Source organism: Strix uralensis, chromosome 5 (genome assembly GCF_047716275.1).
Source record: "Strix uralensis isolate ZFMK-TIS-50842 chromosome 5, bStrUra1, whole genome shotgun sequence".
Taxonomy (NCBI): Eukaryota; Metazoa; Chordata; class Aves; order Strigiformes; family Strigidae; genus Strix; species Strix uralensis.
In genome coordinates, this window is record NC_133976.1 from 86080057 (window position 1) to 86098298 (window position 18242).

At 40.5% G+C, this 18242-nt stretch overlaps 1 protein-coding gene across 1 annotated transcript in view; it reads right to left on the reverse strand.

Moving 5' to 3' along the window:
• Nucleotides 1-18242, reverse strand: part of BORCS5 (BLOC-1 related complex subunit 5) — a 76938-nt gene that overhangs the window by 17654 nt on the left and 41042 nt on the right. The window contains exon 3 of the mRNA XM_074872082.1: nt 5879-6036. Coding sequence (XP_074728183.1) covers nt 5879-6036 — 158 coding nt within the window. The remainder of the gene's footprint in view (nt 1-5878; nt 6037-18242) is intronic.

An 18242-nucleotide genomic window follows, 5' to 3' on the forward strand; every position in this document is an offset into this window, starting at 1 on the left:
CCTCCCTGGGCAGCCTATTCCACTGTCTGACCACTCTTTCTGGGAAAAATTTTTCCCTAATGTCCAGTCTGAACCTCCCCTGTTGCAGTTTAAAGCCGTTCCCTCTTGTTCTGTCACTAATTACCTGTGAGAAGAGACCAGCACCAACCTCTCTACAATGTCCTTTCAGGGAGCTGTAGAGAGTGATGAGGTCTCCCCTCAGCCTTCTCCTCCTCACACTAAACAGTCCCAGCTCCTTCAATCGCTCCTCACAGGATTTATTCTCCAGACCCTTCACCAGCTTCGTTGCCCTCCTCTGCACTCGCTCCAGCACCTCGAGATCTCTCTCATATTGAGGTGCCCAAAACTGGACACAATACTCCAGGTGTGGCCTCACCAGTGCAGAGTATGTCAAACCTTTATGAGCTGTCTCTACCACTGCCAGCCCTCTCACCTCTAAAAAAAGCCATGGACCCTGCCCATCGCAAACCCATCCTTCCCTCAGGATGAAGCAAAACCATGTCCATGACCTCTGCAGGCCACATTCCCCAGCACATTTTGCCACTAGGCGACAGGTCTCTTCGATAAAACATAGTTTGTCTTCGACAAAACAACGTAGTTGCAGTAAAGGTCAAAAAGCCACAAAGCATTCACAAAAAACAAACTGAAATTCCTAAATCCCCAAATTGCTGAACGTGTTTTGCTTCACACACGTGGTGACATGAATGGCTGAATCACAATTTATGAGTCTTAAAAGCATGGGATAAGCTACAATGTGCTTGTATATATAATGCTTGTGTAGAAAAGTGCTTTTCTTGTTAGTCTGTCAAATGCACTAGACTTGTTGCTTATAGAAAATAATGATGTAACTCCTATCCATAATTTTAAACAGCTGAAATATATTAGGAGACACTATGTGGTGTATGTGCAGCTTCAAAAGTTATTTACTTGCCAAATATTAAAGGATGTGTTTGCAGACATCTTAACTACATACTAAGAGAAGCCCATTACAATGACTTTTAGCAGCAAGCTGGTAAAGAAAAAAAAAAAGCCAAAACAAACAAACAAAAAAATAAATCCATACAAACTTGATTCTGGAATATTTGTTCAAAATAATGAGCTATTCCCAAAGAGGAATTTACAGGTCTGAAACAACCCATACACTGTAATTGGCTATACAGCAAACCAATTACTGATATTAATGCCTGCCTGGACAAAAGTTGTTTAACTATTAAGAATAGTTAAGAATAGAAAAGTAGTGTTTATTATATTTGAAAACAGGGGGGGGGGCTTCCCCATAGGTGTGCTTAGACCCAGATATTTTTTATTTCAATTTGTATGGTAAAAAGTGTTCTGTTTTCAAAATTGTTGTCAGTATGGGATTCCTGTGGCAATAAAAGCTACAGATAACACTGCACTGAAATTTGTTTTTAGGGCAAAGCATAAGAGCCCTCCCAGTAATCCACTTTCATACATATTTTAAGCACAGTTTATCTAGGAACTACATTTGCCTTTAAGGGTACACAGGATACTTCGAGTAGCACATCCCCTTTGCCAATATTGGATGTCTAATAAGAAATGCTCAAGATCTTTAAATTCAAAGCTTCTCTGAAAGGAGCTTAGATGGCTTTCAGCTTCCCTTTTGCTTTCATAGAAAGAAGCTAGGCCTAAATTTTCAAGTGTGACTAGTAACGTTTGGATACTCAGCTTCAGATATTTTGAAAGATGCAATTTTTGAGAAGCTTAGCATCTTGTGCATGAGAAATAATCTTAAGGCACTGAAATGAGAGTTTTGGAGGCACATGACAAAATCATGGGCCCTTTCTGAAAATGTATCTCTGTTGCCCAGCCTTTACCTATTCTACTTGTTTCCTATTCCCTATTATTCACCATCACCTGTCAGATGGCTCTCCAAATTCTCTCCCTGCCACCCAAACCAGATATCCTCCACTGATAAGGAATTCAGGTAAAGTAGCCCTCTCCCCGCTTCATTTCCTTCGTTCCTCAAAGTTTTACCTAGTATTTAGTGCTGGTTAACATTTGCCTTCAAACTAATCTTGGCAGAAAGCCCCCATTTTACAGATCACAAAACTGAGGCAGACACTCCTGGCAAAGAGAGCACATGCAGCTCTATTAAACTCAACAGCAGCTGGAGTTGCTTAAAACTTTGAACTAGTTATAACGCAGAGCTACAGCACTGTCATGGCAGAGATGGATGTGGGATGCAGCAAATGAAGATCTCCTGTCTACAGGCAGGACCCTCAACGCCCCCCCCTCCCCCCAAAATGAAGGAGCTCTTTTGTCCTCACGCTGTTAGACACTAAAGGTTTTGGTTTGGTATTGGGGTTTTTTTTTTTAGTGGGTTTTTTTGGTGGGTTTGTTATTTTTGTTTGTTTACATACAACACCCAAGAATAGGCAGATCACGACTGTTCTATCCCTGCTTAGCAAGTTGTGGTTCACCCCTGAAATTTTTGCACGAACTATTAACATTCCCTGCAAGGCGTGTCATCAACTCCATCTCCATCATTAAACGCTCTGTGGCAAAAGCTCCAGGGTGCAGCTAAGATCAGTTTAACCTGCTAACTAGCTATAACTGCCTTTTATACCTTAGTATAACACATTACCTACTGAGTTTTAAAAACTTCCTAGCGTACGCATGTAACAAGCTCACATGGGTCCAACATACCATCAGCAGACAGGCTAGATTCCCTTCCCAGACCCATCTCAACAGAATGCCCCCAGAAGTCAGTAATGTGGCGATTCATCCAATAAGCTAAAAATTTTCATCCTACAAAATACCAAAGCGTAGACGAATTACACAGAAAATGCTGCACATGGGCTTTTTTCTTGAAAACTGTCAAATTTTGTGAGATGCCATAACCCTGGATTAACACACACATAAATACCAAATTGCTGTTCTGTTGTTTTTCAAACTGATAAGGAGAAAAAATTAAAAGGAATCCTAAATATTTCAGTGGCCCTGGAATTAATGCAGTATTGCAACAGATAGTGAGTCAGCTGCCAAAAATTAATATGAAACATAATATTTAATGCATAGTGGTTATTTTTTCCTAAAAAGATGCAAGCACGTCCTTTTTCTTTTGGCAGTGAAAACAAAGCCTATTGTCATAAAAATCAATCCCTTCCAAAACCAACAGTTTGAGTCCGAGTAAGTGTAACTGTAGTTGAGTCAACTACCTTCGATCACATCTTCAATTCTTTCCCTTTCAAGGAAATGCTTGGGTAAATGTATTTCTTCTTCAGACAGAACTGTCAGAACAACCTGGAAGCTGCACAGGTTCTATGTTTAGGAGCAGATACGGATCCAGCCAACACACTGCAAAGAAATTCTGGCTAAACTGGGAAATGGGATGGAGAGCAAAGCTAGACTGCTTTGGTCCCCAAAGTAAGGGAATGCACAGATGGCTCTACTTAGATCTGCAGTAACTACTGTCATGCAATGTTTTTGTTTTGCTTAGCTTATTCTCTTCCTTATTAAGAACCATTTTTGTTCAGACTGTGTGCTGATTTACAAACCACCACAGTCAATTATGAGTTATCGAGGACCAATAAATTTACAACAGTACTTTTGAGTTTTGCCAGAAACCAGGAAACATTTTTTCTGGCCACACAGACAACGAGCAAAAGATATTTGCCCTGGGACATTTTGTCAAGGAAAGACTCAAAAAATCCTGGCTGCAGGCAGTATGACTGTAGCATACTATACAGTAGGACTATTGCTGTACTGAGTACCGTCAGTGACAGTCTGAAAAGTGAATGTCCCTCAGATAAATGGTAGGAAATCAGGGACTGAAGCTCACCAACATTTTGTAGGCAAGTTAAAAGCACCAGTCACTCAGTTGAGTGATAACAAGTCTGTTATCGGAAGGAAAACACTTCAATGCTTACAGTGTTAAAGAAAGGAAAAGGGAAGTACTGACTACTAAAATAAGGATGAAAAAATTTGCTGTCCAGATCATGCACACATTATGCTTTTCAAAATACACTTCATTTCCTCTTTCATTTTTACTCTTTACGAACGGTCACAGCTTTGCCTACATGGCAAAACGAAATCATTGCTGACAAATGGGTGCAGCCAAATGTGATTTTCTTTGTCTACACTTGTAACGAGACACATAACCCTGCTCTAGTTCAGCTGCACCCCTTGTTGTCAACAACTGTCAACAGCAGTTCAGTTTAGTGCACCAAGGAGAGCCCAAACAATTTGGAAAGAATGACTTCAGCTGAGTGTGTCCCACACGGCTCCTCCAGAACACACACGCAGAACAGCCAATGCAAGAAAAACATTTAAAAATTATTAGGAAAATGAACAGTAAAAACCCCCCAGATCTGGCAGAGGGATTGAAAGCATCTGAAGTTATTTAAGTGTTTTGACCAAAAAAAAAAAACTAAAAACAAACTCAACCCAATCAACTTGTCAGTTGCCTGAGTTACAGAGTTGCCCATTTCTCCTTCACTTTGTCAGAGGAGTCTGTGATAAGGAAGCTAGTGACAGTATCATACCGTGATTTTATTTATTTTAAATGGAAAAAAATCATAAGCCTTACGAACTGGAAGAAAACATCACCAAAGCTAATTCGGAAGGGATTCTGCCACTTGCCCCTATGGAAGGCAAATCCAACTAATGCAGATTGCACTGGTGGTGTCTACCATGACTTTAAATCATGTCGATATTCCCTCTCACACTTTAACAGCCAAAAGAATTACAATCTGCTTGGATTAATGCAGTACACTGTCATTAGCCTGGCAATTAAATCCCATTTCTGAGATTGTGTGATCTGAGTCACCAACATCTGCAAATATCTTTACATCTTGTGTAATAGCTGGCCTCAGATCTTGATACACCAAAGTAAAAAGGCCTTTTTACTGGTTATTTTGGACGTACAACTTCATGATGACAGCAGCTTCTCAAAACAGCCTGTGAATCAAATTTATTATCCAGTCTGTCACGTGGGATTTTCTTAACTCTAAGCCAATAAAGCAACAACGAATCAAGGTCATTGTTTATATTACACGAATAAAAATTAACCACCTGTTCAAAAATTTTTCTTTTGACATTGAAAGGCATTTGGTCTCATAGGCTTTTGACATACGCAGCATTCAACAGTTCTTCTACACATCTGAAAGTATGTGAGAAAACACTCTTGAACAGCATCTCCTTTGCCAGTCCGTTTTGACCTCTAAAATAAAAAATTATCTGTCCGCCATCCTACTGCTTCCAACACCAGTAGTTACATATGAGAACGATGATCCAGTTGCAGGATGCTCACCCCAGGAATTAATTTCCTCCCCAGCAGTATCACTGAATATTTAAGCAGATCAGTGATTTTCAAACGATGGTTTAGTGGTAAAAGCAGCAGCACAGGAAGATCTTTTTGCCATACGGATCAGAGATGAGACAGCATGTTATAGGCTTTCAGAACAAAGTCTAGCTCTACAAATCCACTGAAGAAAGAAATACATACCACCTTCTCCAACCACGGTAAGATAACCATTTCCTTCTTTAAACTAGAGCCTAACCATGAGGCATAATGAAATGTACGCTACACAGACCTAAAGAAGGATTGTTACCTTTAAAAATTCCAGTCATCTTTTACTTCTTCAACAGTTACTTGCAGTATTTGCTATAGCAGAGGAACAGGCACTGTTTATGGCCAGGACTCATACGGCATAACCCATAAACACACCACCTAACAGTAACCACAGTGAAAGCCAGGAAACTCTGCTTGAAGTGCGCACCCACGAAGTTTCTCTACAGGGTTTCCTTTGAAGTGGACTGCTGCAAGTGACCCATGGCCATCTCCAGGGAGAACAAGATAGCCAAAGTGATGCCCCAAGCCCTTCCCCACCAGAAGCGGGCACGCTGCAGGCAGTACCTCCTTGATCCGCTTCACGAGCGCGTTCTGATCAAAAGCAACCGCTTCTGCACACTGGTGAAGATGATCCTGGTACCGGAGACACAGCTGCAGCACCTGCTGAGGGTCCAGCTTTTCCAGTTTGGTGTTGGTCTGAGAGGTCTGCCCACTGAGGAGTCCTACAAGACAAGGGAAGGACCAGAGTTAATCTGAATATTCATATAACTAACTCGGCCGCAAGCCGAGAGGCAGCAGAACAAACCCAGAAGAAAAGCTTTGTATGGGGTAATGAAAAACTAATTCGGGATCTTAGGCTACTGAATGCACTTTAGCAAGGTAGGAGTCCAGCGAAGGCTAAAAGCGTGAAAGGTGTGGATTGAAGATTTATGGATGTTTAGGATTTATAGCAGTGCAAAGAACAGTTTGCCACACAGCTTAGCCCTCCTTGACACAACTTAAACACAGACTCTAAATGCAGGCCCATAATGCACATCAGTCTGGTTTTCAGCCATACGCTGTGTAAAGCGAGTCCTGTTTCTTCTCCTCCACAAACAATCCTAAACTGCGAAAAATTAACCCCCTCCTTGTTTATGTATACCAGAAGGGGAAAGAGTTGAGATCTGCATTCCCATATGGGCACGGGACTCAAACTATTTTCACTAGAATCATGCTGTCAAAACCAGAGCTCTAAATATTCACTGGTCCCCCCCCAAAAAACCCTGAATAAAAAATGACCAACCTAAGTTAAATTATTAGGGGTGAAATGCCCCTGTTTTGCTTACCTTGCCTTTTTTAAAGCTCCAGAACCCTTTCATCTTCTAGGATTTTTCTTTACAATCTCAAAGATCAGAAATATACTTCTTTTTTTAAAATATGGAATTGAGATCCTTACCTACTTGCATGACCAGGTTTCACAAAAAGCTCACCAAAAAAAAAATGTATTAGACTTAAAATTGGGGCACTGGTAATATCCTGAGGAGCAAAATTGTCCAGAGACATTTCTCCTGCCCATTGTTTGTTGCCTACATAGCGCAACTTGAGAACCTTTGCTGAGCTCTAGCATACGTGTGCCATACTGACCACTTTTCCCAAAGCGGCTGGAAAAAATGATGCTAAACTCTAAGGCTATCCTTTTATTTTTGCTATTTCATTTACTTACTTTCATTTCATTTTCCTTCAGCATTAGCACAACTTTTTTCTTGTTGGGACACCATCTGTGACAAACAGCACATACACGCAATCTGCTTTTCCCAAAACTATGTAAACTGAATTCAGTGACTGCATGCATGTGCCCTTTGGGACTCTCAGTTTACAGACAGGAAAAGACATTAAAACAGCAAATGTAAGCAAGTATCACACTAAGCAATTAAAAAGTAATAAATGCCAGTTATTTGGATTGGAAAAGTTCTTCTAAGAATGTACCTCAGTGGGAAATGGAAACTATTTTGGATGGCCCCCATGCCTATTGGAAGCTACAACTGGTGACACCGAGTTCTTGCCAAAACGCAAGAACAAGATAGAAACCAAGACATAAGTCAGAAGCATCTTATGAATTTGAGAAAGTTAAGCCTCCTTGAAAACATTTGCAGACAGAAATGAAAACAAAACTAGGACAGCAACTTCATCAGATACAATGAAGTAGGTTTACTTTTCATCAACACTCAACATTTTATTCTCTCAGGATGCTCTCAATTACCCTTTGCACAAAACCTTTTCTTTCCTCATCTTAAGAGGAAAAAAAAGATAATTTTGTTTTACTGACTTGTTGCCCACTACAATTGTGCTGTCTGAGTCAAGAGGTCAGGAGAGGAAATAGACACTTCACCATTTAGTCTCAAATCCCTGTATTAGTAATAGTCAAATTATTTTTTATGTTTTGGAAAGAATCATCTCAAACAAAATCTTAGGTCCAGAAATATCAATTGCAAATCTTTCAAGTCTACTTTCAGCTGAAGTGCAAAACTTTAACCAAATCCACTGAAGGAAATAAGACTTTTTAAAAATGTGTATGTTACGTGTTCTAGTGCTTCCTCAGTTTGTTGATTCTGATCTTCCATAAAATTATCTTGCCAGGAAAAACATTCAAATAATGTTGTCAACTTTTAATATATTGAATGTTCACACAGGAATGAAGAGTTCACCATACACCTGAGGCAGTTATCCTGTTTCTGCACCGATCAAATACATGATGCTATCAACCAACTAATTTTCTTTTATTACTAATCTCTCACCAACTTCAAGGGGAGGAAGAAAATTAGACTCTATTTAAGAGATTTAATTAACACAAAGTGTGTATTTTGGCCAACTTATGCTGCTTATGAGAATTCTGAAGTGTAATAGGCTAAGGGCTGTAAAATGAGCTATAAGAGAACATGCTACTCAACTTATACTATGTACTTACAACCTCATACAGGTTACATAATGCTAAATGCAAAATTAATAAACTATAAGGAGCCTCTAATTCACTATCCAGAAAAACACAAGCTCAAGTGAAGTGAGACACTAACTGTTCAACTGGAATTCCTTCATAAGAAGGCAGAGGTGGAAACACCATCCAGTACAACTGTTTGGAGTAGCAATAAAAAACGAACAGCCTATGACACTTAAAGGTAGACTATGGTAATATTTTGGGTGATGCAGTAGGGAGAAGCCAAAGGAATCAGCTTCTCCAAAAACTTCTGAGCTCGTACTGACAATGCCAGAGAATAATTTAGTGTTTCAACTTGCAAGAAAGGAAAAAGTAAACAGCATGAAAAAGGCCATGCAGCCTTCCACCCGGCAGAAATTCCCATTGTCAAAAAGTCAATACACCTTTTTTTGTTGGTCACAGTAACTCCATGCTATAAATATTAATGTTTTTTCAACATTAACATTCCCCTCCGCTCCGCTTTTGTGAGACCCCACCCTGCAGTGCTGTGGCCCTCAGCACAAGACAGACATGGGCCTGTTAGAGCAGGTCCAGAGGAGGCCATGAAGATGATCAAGGAGCTGGAACACCTCTCCTGTGAAGAAAGGCTGAGAGTTGGGGTTGTTCAGCCTGGAGAAGAGAAAGCTCTGGAGAGACCTTATTGGGGCCTTTCAATACTTAAAGGAGGCTCATTAAAAAAGACAGTGAGATTTTTTTACCAGGGCCTGTGATAGGACAAGGGGTGATGGTTTCAAACTGAAAGAGGGTAGATTCAGATTGGACGTAAGGATGACATTTTTTATGGTAAGGATGGTGAGACACTGGAACAGGTTGCTCAGAGAAGCTGTAGATGTCCCCTCTCTGGAAGTGTTCAAGGCCAGGTTGGACGGGGCTTTGAGCAACCTGGGCTAGTGAAAGATGTCCCTGCTCATGGCAGGGGGGTTGGACTAGATGATCTTTAAGGTCACTTCCGACCCAAACAGTTTTATTAATTCACTGCATTTTCTTTTTTAGCAAGTCAGTAGCTTTGCTCCAAAAGAGCAGATGGCAACAATAAGTCATCTTGAAACTTCATGGAAGAGAGACTACAGCCACTCGGATCCCAGAGAGGTTTTACCAGGGAAGTCCAGGGGGTAGAAACAAAGAGATGCATGGCTGCAAAGATCCCCCCCATGCCACGGAACCCAGTTCTCTTCCCTTCCTCCTCCCCCCAGCATCAGGCAGTGAGCCCAAACAGGTTTAAAGCAACACCTCCTCCATGAGCTCTGCACTTAAGAGACAGCAGCATACTTCCCTATACCCATGACAAATTTGAGACTCACAGGAAAAGCGCAGGGCGTTAAAAAGGGTGTTGCTGGTGTCCTTTGGTCCTATATTAACAGAAATTTGAAGAGACATCTAAAAGCCTTTAGCAGTTCAGCACCGAGAAAGCTTTAATTTTCAAGCAGAGAGATGGCCAGCACTGCAAACCTCTAGGTATTATTAAACAACCCTCCTCTTGAAAATCACTTCTTCCTTCTTAAAGCCTTGTCCCACACTTCAAACTCTCCACCGAACAGGGCCATCCCTCAGTAACTGGTCTACACACAGTTTGTAAGAGGATATGAGATCATATCTGCTGCAACAAAATATTTCTGAGGTCACTCTTACAAGTGCCAAAAGGGGGAGAGACAGAGGTCACTGAGTGGTTCTGGCTCGCTCCCGAAACACCAGAACTTGAACCCGGTGACCAGCACATCTCAGAACAACTAACTGCTGAGCTACTACCTCTTCTTCACTGAGGAAAGGGTGTTCCTGGGATTTCATCTATGTGATTATTACTCCCCACCCCACAGCATTGTTCTGCTCTTAAATGGGAAGAAAACAGCATCTAAAGTTTTAATTTCTTATTAAATTGAATACTTGTTTTTCAAGCTGTTGGTTGTCTTCCAAAGAAGGAAGCACACCAGGAATCATCTCGCACTGTTTGAAACCTCGAGGAGAGACTGCTTGGCACAGGAGTGATGCAGCATACCCCAGCGTGATAAGGAAAGGCGGCATGGAGGATGTCATGGCACGGGGAAAACAAAAACTGGGAAAGGGGAAAAGGACTACTGCAGAGCTTTAGTGCATGGACCAAATATGCTTTGACAACTGCCAAACATGCACATTCTTGGCTATCAAATTTCACCATAAAACAAATAAGAAGATAGACCACATTATGTGCCTGCCACAATGATGAGAAGCCAAGGTCTCCCACCTACTCTGGATACATCTGATCAGCAAACAGCATACCCGTGAAGGTGATAAACAGCAACCAGGACAAAGATTCACATTTCAGCTCCTAAATGGTGCTTTAGAAAAAAACAACCCAATACACCAAGTATGTTGTGCATAGAGAAATATCATATATCACTACACGGCTAGCTGACCCACAGACTTGACAAATCTGTTATTGTTTCCATATTCCTTGGCAAAGCAGAGGCATGTTAAAACCATTTTCCTCCTACTTAGTCATCTCCTTGTTGGTTCCAGGTCAACATACACTTCCAACAAATCACATCCTACTGAGCAGAAGAAAGCTGTTAGTTTAAAAAGCATTTTTATGACTAGAAGTTAAGTTCTTGAAAAAATGCTTTACATGCTATACTGATTCTACATACATACAGACCATTGTAACCCACCACACTCACGTTCTGCTGCTTTAATGGACAACCCTAACAACAACTTGAGTGCTTTCCAACCTGAAAAGTATTATTATTTCTTTCTGACTTCTGTATTTCCACTAGTCAATCCCCTTTTCATCCAGTAACAGCAGACATTACAAAAAGAAAACCAACAGGTCCACAGTTGTTAATTTATTATTACAGACAACAAAGCACATAATGCTGTGGTCTTGTTACTACTTTTAAGGCCAGAAAGGGTTGCTGGCATCAGCTAACCAATCTTTCAGTGGAATATAAGAGAAGACTTTAAAAGTAACTCCTTATTTAATCAGACCAGAAGTCTACCCTGCCCAGAATACTGCTTCCAACATTTGACAACAGTGGACGTTTAGGAAACATTATCAGTTCTTCTTCCTCTTCCACAACCTTCCTGCCTCCAAAAGTTATTACTAAAAGTTTCAGGCACAAAATAGTGTGCTCAGTGAAGCTATGATACTTGAATTTCACTAATCCTTTCTGAAAGGTATACATTTACCTCCACAATCTCCCGTGGCAGTAAGATGCTTATTTAAGCACAGCATGAAGAAAACTCTTTTCACTTGCTACTCTGTAGTTGCTGTGTGGTGACCCAACAGAATTATACAGAGCAGGGTGTATTCTCCCATCATCTTTCCAAGCTCAAGAACCCCACTAATGGGTTTCCTCTCCTACAGGAGACTTAATTTCTCTGATTACGTCTGTAACACCTTCAGATACCTCTTACCTGACCCCTGACTTCCCTCTTTAAAAGCCAAGTCAATTCTTCTACCGTGTATAATGGTTACACCTCTAACAATCTGGTTGCTTCTGTAACTGCTACCCCTTTGCTGGACCTACTAACCAGCAACACCATTTTGCAGAGCATGCATTACAGTGGACTGCACATGTCATCACCTCTTCTCCCGAGAGCAAGGTTAAATGAAGCAACAAATTACACACCACAATTAGCAACAGCTTGTCAACTTTACAGAGGCGTTCCTGGTTCTGGTACCTGTTTCTGAAGGTTTATTACTGTTTTCTAAAATCTCTTCTGTGAACACTTCTCACTCATGCTTGTAAAGAATGACATACTACTTTTGTAGCAAATGCTGATTCAACTAATTGATTTTGCTTTCCTGAAATTCTTCTCTGAAGACAATCGCACAGACTCCTCAGCAAGCTTCAGGAGAATCTAAAAGCTTTTATTAAGTGTATGCTAGTAGAAAGCTGTTTTCAAAGACCTTCTACTCTGGCCTCCTGATGACTTCCTATTTAACCTGCTAGTTTGTGATCTTTTGCTCTCCTAAACACAAGTTTCTTTTTGCCTTTTTCTTTTTGGAGTGGATATCTTTTTGCCTGCAGCTCCCTCACGCTGCTTTAACTACACTGTTTTTCCCTCTCCCGCCCTTCAAAATCACCTGTGCTGCCTGCAACTTACCTTCTTTAAGCTGTTCCCAACTTCTCCTCTTCCTACCCTCACTTTTTATGAAATTCCTCCAGACAGTAAAATTTTTTCCGCTCTTCTATTTCGCATTGAATTTGAGTAGACTATGGTTACTATTAATATAATAGCATTGAGTCGTTTCATTTATCTTCATTAAGCCAGCATTACTTTTAACTTAAAAAGTACTAGCGTTTTTCAAGTCTCCAGGAATTTTCCTGTGTTCCAAGGGTATTTAAAAATTAACCCCACAACTTGCCTCATCAGGCATTTCTAAAGTTCTTGGGTAGAAGCTACCCAGTCTGGCCAGCTTCTTAAATAAAGTCTGTCCTCTGTGGCCACAGGTTAACTATTATAGTCGCCTTTCTTGTTGCTATTTGCACGGGGAGATTGTTTTGACAGTACCTTCAGGCATCCTAAATACCAAAAAGAGATCCACACAAAGAACAGATGAAATTACATCCTTAAAGACCGAGTCTTCTTTCTTGACTGTTACTGCCTGCACAACTTGCTACTAGCTGAGATAGAGAGCTCATTTCCATATGTGCACCATGCAGGAGGACTTAATATAACCTATGGAAAAGAAATAATTGCACATGTACGTGCAGCGGAATAAAAGGCATTAAAATACTTCCAAACAGATAAGGTAATCAGATTTACAGGGCTCTTATTGACTAAATGCTTTGAATTTTAATTGTGTACTTCCCCTCTCATTCTTTAAGAAAAGACTACATTTTCAGCAAAGCCTGAAGAATCAAAATAGCTTTTTTGGGGGTTGTTTTGTTTTGCTGTGGGATTTTCTGGTGTGGGGGGTTGGGTTTTTTAATAACATCTCAGTTAGGAAACATCAAAATTTATACACTCGAATTTGGAAACCCAGGCCACCCTCAAGAAAAGGCCATACACCATAGAATTAGTGAAAGTCAACCGTAAAGAAACTGGAAGAAAATAAACATAAAATCACTGCTACTCAGAAAGCTTTCAGCTCAAATGTGGATGACCACATGATCTTTTTCACAGACCAGTTTATTTTCTAAAAATCTCACTGATAAAACACCTTGTAATAAAATACGTACTCACTCCAAGACAAAAGTTGGCATTGTCGACTGTGTATTTTCAATTCCTTTGAACTTTAATGGGGGAACACAATGACTGTAGGCAAACTGAATAGCTATTATGTGAGCAAAGAACATATTTGTATTGTGGCAAGGAATGTTGGCTGTAACAGCAGATTTTCCCTCTACTTTGGAGTCGGTACCATGTGATCGTTTACTTCTGCATGGATGACAGATGGGCTGAAGACTCTCATCTTGTCACATCGTTTAAAAGGCAACTTTTCTGAGTGCAGAGCTCAAACATGCTCTCAGTATGAATACTGCGCCTCGGCCTCCTAACGCAGTGTAAGCTATTGCCTGTAAGCCATTACTCACCGAGATATATAAATCACCTCCCCTTTTGATCTTCCACCATTTGTCTTCAAAAACAAACATTGAAAAGATCCAAGACATTTAGGCTTCTCTAAAAATGCAGTTTGCTACAATTCTAAGACAAAAACCCCACACCCTTACAGATCTCAACCTATTAAGGTCACATAATTTACATTAGAAGAAACTGTGATTCAGAAGGGGTTTTGTTGTTGTTATTAATTATACTAAAAGATTATTTATGATATTTCTGCTTTCCTGGTGAGCCTCATTTTTGCTTAGGACTAGATCCTGCCAAGATTTCTATACATCACTAAAGCTTTCTCCTGTCACATAGGGTGGCTATACATGATCAATTATGTGCAGACAATTTTTTGCACCACTGAAGCTTGCAGCTTCTCTGATGTGATGACTTTTGCCCCCTGCTTTGCACGATCTGTACAGCAGTTAGCACAATGGAGCCTGATCATGACTGGGACTTTGAGGACACCTGCAAAGCACAAATGTCTCAGTGATGCAAAAATTTCTACATTAAAATTTCTGTTTGAAAAGAATTAAACCAGAAAGAAATCTGAAATGCTTCCTCATCTGGATTGTTAGAAACCTGAATGTCCAAAAGGAGAAAAATAGTGCATCATCTGCATGTACTGGTATTTTAGTCTGCAGTTACTTAGCTGTGCCTCTCAAAGTATGAGATTGCCCAGTGTTACACCTTCAAAAAGTCACTGGTGGTTGCCATAAAACTGGAAGCATGCCTACCATTACCCTTCTTTTGAAGCTTCAGGTAGGGAAAAGAGTCCACAATACACGCTGAAGAACAGCACACAGTTGCATTTTGTCAACTAGAAGCAGCTAAGTTCCTACCCAGTCCATCTCCCCACTAATTTTTCACTTCTAGAGCACAGAAGGAATATGGAAAAGCATTTGCAATATTGTATGGCCAACCTTCTGCAACAGACTCCGAAGTACAAAAATAGGCATAAGGCTGGATGGGGTAATTCACAGGGAGGTGAGAGACCATGGCCCTGTGTCATGCAATAAGTTGTATTTACTCTGCAGCAACGTTTTGGTTTTTTTTTTGTAAAACCCATCAAGAGAGACCCAAGACCTACCATCATCTGATTACATAACCACGTGATATCTGCAGGCTACAACTGACCCTGTTATCCTAAATGCTCTGCACACCCAAAGGCCAGAAGACTAACGTCATTTTATAAGATGAGGAATTGAGGCACCAAGAGATTAAATGATTTATCGGAGACCACATGGAAACTCTTGTCCCTCAGCCTAATGACTTCACCGCTAGAACATCCCTCCCCTTCTCTCGCCCTCAAATACCAAACACCAGCAGGGCAGACGGCAGCTTTCCTACAGCACCGTCAGCGTGGAGCACTCAGCATCGACGCGGTCTCTCCCACACAGATTCTCAGACATCTAATAAAGGTTTATAAGACAACCAGAGCCAAATCAACAGCTTCTTTCCTCCGACCCCCACATACAAGCTCCACAAAAGGGAAGGTCCAACTCCCATCTTCCTCATCACATGCCTCACCACAGCTGTGGCACAGAAAACGATTCACTTCGCTAAAACCACAGCGAACTAATCCAGTGGTTTTCTTTTTCCTCTAGAGTAGCAAAAGGAATCGGAGCACGAGGAGATCAAAAATTAGAGCTAGTCCCCGGAGAGGCGGGAGAAAGGACAGAGGGGGACTTTGTTTTAGCAACAGCAAGCTGTCACTTCAATTTTTTAATGCATGCAAAGCATTGAGAGAGTTTCAACTTTACCTGTTCACCCATCTCCCTTGAAATAATAAGACCTTAACTACCTTTCATATCTCCCACTGCAAAGTTTCATTGAAACTTGCAGCAGATGCAAAGTTTTCTAGGCTGCAGATGGAAGAGAAAAGGGACAGCGGGAACAAATAAATACAATTTCTTTTAAATAAAATTAAAAACACCCAAAAATCTCCAAGCTAAAATTCATTTAATTGATTCTATTACTAGTAACAAAGATTAGCCTCACAGCAATCTTCATTTTATTTTAAGCAACAGTACACAACATAGCACATACTAGCACAAAGAAAACCCAAAAGCCAGTGTTCAGGGGTTTAGAGGAAAGGTGACATCTAAAGTCACCTCTGAGCTCAAGGGCACCCATGTGCAGTTGGGGCACGTTTGCTATTCCACAATAACTAGCCTGTGTACACACACTAACCCCGAGTAAATTCAGTGGGGGCAGAGTACACTGTGCTGCTTTTACGAAGAGGCAAAAGCACACACGCAGGCAATAGTTTTTTCCATGGTAACTTATTCACGGGCCTTGTGCCTGAGACCACGTTACAGGAAAGACAATTTAAGGCAAAATGGCCAGCCACTTCAGGCTCAGATTACATCTACGACAGGTTGTAAATGAGATATGCTTCTTCAACAAGTAACATCTTTTATTAGATTATCCGATATCGCTGTCTGTTGGTTTCCTCCAAACCTTCAGGCACTTTCTTCAGTTCAGATGTCAATTTGAAAGTTTTCTGTTTGCAATTTATTGCCACAGCATGGCACAGAGCAAGACTGATGAACGGGCCATTTACTTACAGATTCAGCAAGTCCAAGACTTCAGTTTTCTTTTCCAGAGATTTTAAGAGTGGCAGAGAAAACTTTAAAGATAGCTTCACTGAAAGAATTCCCTTTAAATAACTAATAGGATCTGTTGATGAAAATTTTATCAATGTTTTATAATTGTAAACAAAGCACAGTGCTGATTCTGGTATAGCCATCATTTATGTACATGAAATACGCAGTTTCTATCTGGTGTGTAGCAGCACTTCTCACGTATTTCCTATCATTTTTGTAACACCACAAAAAAGGAGACACATGACATTTTCTTCCTCTTTCCTCACAGGGAATTTCTGTATCAGATCAAAATACAGTCAAGTGTCAAGACTTTAAATCATTCACTTCTGTTCTGGCAAACACTATACCCTCAACTACAACTGCAGCCCCTAACCTTAAGGGCTTGAGCGAAGGCACATTGCCGTAGTAAAAATAACATCATAGCCAAGAGTTATGGCGATTCATGGCCTTTGTCCATTTTTCCAAGAGCGCTATCTAAAATATACATTAAAGAAGAGCTGTCCAAAATATACTATTGACAACACTTTCTGGCCACAGGTACTAGGAATAGTAATTTCTCTCTACTATGTGCATTCAGGAAAATATAGAGAAGAACAAGAATCATTTGTAAATGCAACAGAGTTGACATTTTCTACTTCATCCTCTTTTTTCACATGCGATTCAATTTACCACTCAGCCACTTTGCTAGCAATGTGGGCTGCCATTTCACATCCAAATTTTAATTTGGATGATACTCATTTCTCCTCTGAAGGCTTTACCAGCATGACTTGGAATGGCTGCACTACTCAGGAGTAGCAAAGTCCAAGTCAGGCTGATGAAACTTTTTAAATGACACAAGCCATACATACACAGCTCATACAGCATATACTTCAAAGAAATTAAGTAATTGCTCCTTACCTTTTCTTATAACAGGTTTAACTGGACTACTTTATTAGGACAAGCGGTTATCTACTAGCAAGTACAACTGAGTAAAGGAGAGAGAGGTGGACCCACCGCATTTCTCCTGTCCAGTATGAAGCGAGGAAGCATCACTTTGGGAACCTGGATGCCCTCAGACACTTAAACTTCTTTCTTTGGCAACGCCACTGTCCAAGCAGCACAAAATTATCCAGGAAGAGCCATTTTCTATTTAAATGATCCCACCGTGTGATATTTCTTCTGTAAACACCTGCTGCCAAGGTCTGAAACAATGATCTTATCCCTGTCCTAGCTCTCCCACCTGTATTTAAATATTCAGGTTTTGTTCCTACCTTCCTAATTGAAGTGAGCCAAACTCAAGCACTGATGTACTTTTCCTTCTCAGTCTGCTTTGATTCTTTTCCCACATCCATCTGATTTTAGAAGTAACTCAAGGGATACAATGGATGTCATTTTCCCAGCAGTATTAGTATGTAAATAACTATTACTGTTCCCTGAATTCTATTGCAACATAAGGCCAATTTCCCGGGCCAGAATTTAACATGGAGCTGGCATGAAATTATAACAACTAAATTTAGGATATTGAAATTACTCAAAGGTTGAGTTGGGGAGAGAAGGAGGAGACAATGCACACACTATTTACTTTTGACATTGTGTTTAAAAAATTAATCACTCAGCTTTGCAGGGCTTATTAGGGCACCTAAAACATTCAACAATCACACAGAAGTGGCCTGCTGTGCTCTGTATTACCTCTGTGTTTATCATCTCCTGTCAAACACTGTCAAGTGACAAAGTACCTCGAAGAAAGACAAAGCACAATAAGGAATCCCTAGCATGAAGTGTGTTAAAATCCCTGGGGAGGGAAGCAGAAATCATGAAGCAAATAGCACCTCCTCTGTTG